The sequence below is a fragment of the Cibotium barometz genome, chromosome 56 (assembly GCF_041138505.1).
Source record: "Cibotium barometz isolate CiBa-2024 chromosome 56, ASM4113850v1, whole genome shotgun sequence".
Classification (NCBI taxonomy): Eukaryota; Viridiplantae; Streptophyta; class Polypodiopsida; order Cyatheales; family Cibotiaceae; genus Cibotium; species Cibotium barometz.
The window spans coordinates 6,443,340-6,447,049 of record NC_141101.1 but is presented as its reverse complement, the minus strand read 5'-3'; the positions used below and the strand labels follow the sequence as shown (position 1 = coordinate 6,447,049).

The 3,710-nt window shown below is 45.8% G+C and overlaps 1 protein-coding gene across 1 annotated transcript; it reads left to right on the top strand.

Moving 5' to 3' along the window:
* The first annotated feature begins 908 nt into the window (after positions 1-908).
* LOC147606843 (uncharacterized) lies at positions 909-3,502 on the top strand. The gene has a single exon (XM_086791435.1). The coding sequence runs from the start codon at positions 1,688-1,690 to the stop codon at positions 3,386-3,388; it is 1,701 nt and encodes a 566-aa protein (XP_086647561.1). The 5' UTR covers positions 909-1,687; the 3' UTR covers positions 3,389-3,502.
* Positions 3,503-3,710: the final 208 nt, after the last annotated feature.

The following is a 3,710-nucleotide window of genomic DNA, read 5'->3' as shown; positions in this document are numbered from 1 at the left end:
TGGATGCTTTCTCAAAGATAGATGACACAGTAGACGACGGATAGGCTTGTCAGGAATCATGGGTGATTGATAAGTGTGGGGAGGGGCATCACTTGAATTGCAAATATGCATCTTCGGAATGAGGCCAGAGGCAGAGGAGAGGATCCTCTGTGCAGCATCACGATGGAGGGGAATTACCGATGCAACAGGGCGGAGGGACCCAAGGTGGGAAATCGACGCAAGGTTTGGGAGGAGGATCCACATCTCCCTTGAGGAATAATGTGGCATCAGCTCTCAAGCGGATCCACACTCCTGAGACAACTCATTGACTATTTCAGCAGCTCTTTGAATGTGAGACCAGCTTGAACTACACAGATCTCCTCCTTTTTTATTGATCGTGTTCTTCTGACTTTGTGGGCGCTCTTTCCTTGCAAAGAATCAGTGCAAATCTTGAGCTGAGTGGTGAAAAAGCTAGGTCTGCGAGGTGGAGCATTCGAAGCTCTAATCCATAATATCGCATGCTAACTATTGTACAAGTTTAATTCAAAGGGTTGGCGATTACATGCTGAAGCTTTGGTTGTGTGCGATATCGATTGCCAACGCTGAATGGTGTAGCAGAGCTAGGATCAATAGACTTGATCTACGACAGCCGGAAGCTCATTCACGAGATCAAGGCCTCTTTCACTGATGATGTGTGGGAGCAAACCCAGAATCAATCCTCCGCTTTTCCTCGGCGTCCGAGGTTTTTTTTTGGAAGAAATCTTTCTGGTGAGACACTTTCACCTATGGAAAATTCACCGCACGATCGAGCACAACATATTCTCACCTTCTCGCTCGAAATCGCAAGCCTTAAGATTCATCATCACATGCCAATGCCATGAATCGAGGTTAACAAAAGACAATCGGTGTAGACAACTATGACAAAAGCGCAAGCAAGCTGAGGAAAAGGAGGACGGGAATGTCTTCAAGTGGAGAAGACTGCACGTTTCAGTCTGTTTATTAAGACCCTCACCTCATCGCCCCCCTCCATGGCTCTGTGCTCCATCCCTTTCCTCACCCTCACCCCCGTCTTTACTCAGAATCTCTCCTACGACCCAGATCGCAAACCTGCCGCCACCAGCCACGCCGAAAGAACAGAAAAAGCAATGGAATGGACAGAAAAGAGACGTACCTAAGCAGATGTGTTTTGACAGAGCCTTTGGTCTTGGAATTTTTGAGCAATGGGAGTTTGGAGCGACACTTTCTTGTTGCTGCACTTTCTCCCACAAATTCTTCTTACGGTATTCTTCACGATGCGTCAATCACAATGAGTTGTGCTCTAGCTTGAAAGTAGGAACGTTTATTAAGATTTATCATCAAAAGCGTGTGTATGCTTTTGTGGTTACACTGAATTAAAGGAGAAAGGAAAGCGCTCCTCATACACTCAATTAAATAAAAAAGCAAAGCTTTCCCAATCCACACCATTAGATCTTGAGAAAAGCAACGTATGAAATTGAGACAAGTGGCTTCGTGAGAGCTCTTGAAAGCGAAACATCCTTTTAGGCTGCCTACCCTAAAAATTAAACGCATTAGCCCAAAAATTAACACTACTCTCTCCATAGACCGAAACAGACAGTTGCATACAGAGACACAGAGAGAGAGAAAGCGCGAGCGCCTAGAAACACAGAGAGAGTGAGAGAGCGCGCGCGCGCCTAGAAACACAGAGACGATGATTCGCATCGGCAAGTGCCTTGTGCGTGGATCAAAGATGGTGCGGCAGGCTTCCGGTGTGGCGGAATGGCAGGCGATTTGTATTAGCAAGTGCCTGCTGCTGCTGCGCGGATCAAAAATGTTGGAGCAGCGACAGCTGAGTACAAGTGTGGATGCGCATACGAAGGCAGATGTGAAAGCCTGGCATCATCTGGCAGATCCTAAACAGGCTTTTCTCACAGAGATTGTGGATACTGAAGAAGACAAAGACGAAGATGATTGTGAAGGTAAAGTCCATCATCAGTTTCTTCATTTTCAGGTTGGCACTCCTTTGGCGGATGCTGTTGCGCATGCATGCCGCTATGATATAAGAGGAGAACCCGTCTCTATTTGTGTCAGAAGCTGCTACAATGTGATCTTAGACCGCATGGAAGAATGGCTGACTGGTTATTCGAGAATAATCACGCCAGTGGGTGTGGTTGTCTTGGGCAACCCGGGTATTGGGAAAACAGGATTTCTGGTCTACTTACTTTGGCGCGCAGTGGCCGAAAGAAAGGAGGATGCCATTGCAAAGTTCGCGGACGAAAGCCTTCCTTTTTTTGCTTTCAAGTGGGTGAACGGTGGCTCGAAGTTGAAGGTCTCTGGTCACTCATCTCTCAGCTGTGCGTACAATGTCTTCGATAATAGCACTCCTTGGTACTTTTGTGATGGTCGAGTCCACGGCTTCCATTATCCTCTGAAATGTGTAGTTGCATGCTCCCCAAACAAAATGAATTACTACGAATTCTCTAAAAGGGGTGGTATCAAGCTTCTCTATGATCCTGTGTGGACCTTGAAGGAAATCCTCATCTTGAATAAGCAGGTTTACGGTCTTGATCCCAACATAGTGAGAGATCGGTTTGGGCATTGGGGTGGCATACCTCGACATGTTTTTGGGCGAGAAGACAACTATGACCTTTTGCACAAAGCAATCGATGCCATCACAAATTTTCAAGATGTGCTAAAGGTTTTGAATAGTCTGGCTATAGATGACTTAAGCCAAAAAGTGTTTCACTACGACGTGGATGAACTTTGTACAGGATACAAGGTTACATTTGCAAGTAGGTATGTCTCCTCTAAGGTTTATGAAGTTGCCAAACTCAGGAGGAGCATGGAGCTCGGTGAAAGGTTTGCTGAAATTGGCAGAGGGAGCATGTCAGCAAATTACATTGCAGACTTGTTTGAAGCAGAGTTTCATTCTCTCATTCAAGAGGGCGGTACATTCACGGTACGAAAGCTTGATCAGAACGATGGCCAAGTGTCTACGATGCTCTTTGCAAGATTGCTAAACCAGACTTGGTTGAAGTCGGGTATGGGTAGAAAAGGCGCTGCCACAGAAGCTGTCTTTCCAGCTGCAGTTTCGGATAGCCCTACGTACCTTCATCCTCTGTCCGGCAACAATAAGGCTTGGGATGGAATAGCTCTCTATGAGAAGAATGGTTGTACACCTGCAAGAATTTTTCAGGTAACTATTGCTGATAACAAGAATAAGTCAAGGGCGTCCTTTGCATCAGGCATCAGTCGAGCCTTGCAGTATCTTGGACAAGTTCGTCCTGGACCTGTACAGCTCTTTTTTGTTGTGCCTGAGTACAGGTTCGATAAGTTCTCTTTCACCTCAAAGGAAGCATTTGCCAATGTGACATTTTATGTGCTTCTTCTTGATGTCAGAAGAACAAAGTGATGGACTTAACAAAACACTAGCTCATTTTCAACATACATACATGACATGGTTACACCAAAATGTTCCAACTGTATGTTTTAATCAGGGCCCTCACGTTTTTTGGTGTTGGCATTTTGTTTCATTTCAACATGCATCTCTCTTGGTGCAAGCTGCCAACAAATCCCATCGACATCTTTCCTTGCACGAACAGTTCAGGTTCTTGCACAAACCTGGAAGGTAGAGTACATCTGAAATCACCATCTTGTCGCCACCAGCAGTGATGAGGGTAACACTGCCAATACCCTTGACATAACATTTGCTGCTGTCCCTTACCATGACCGTG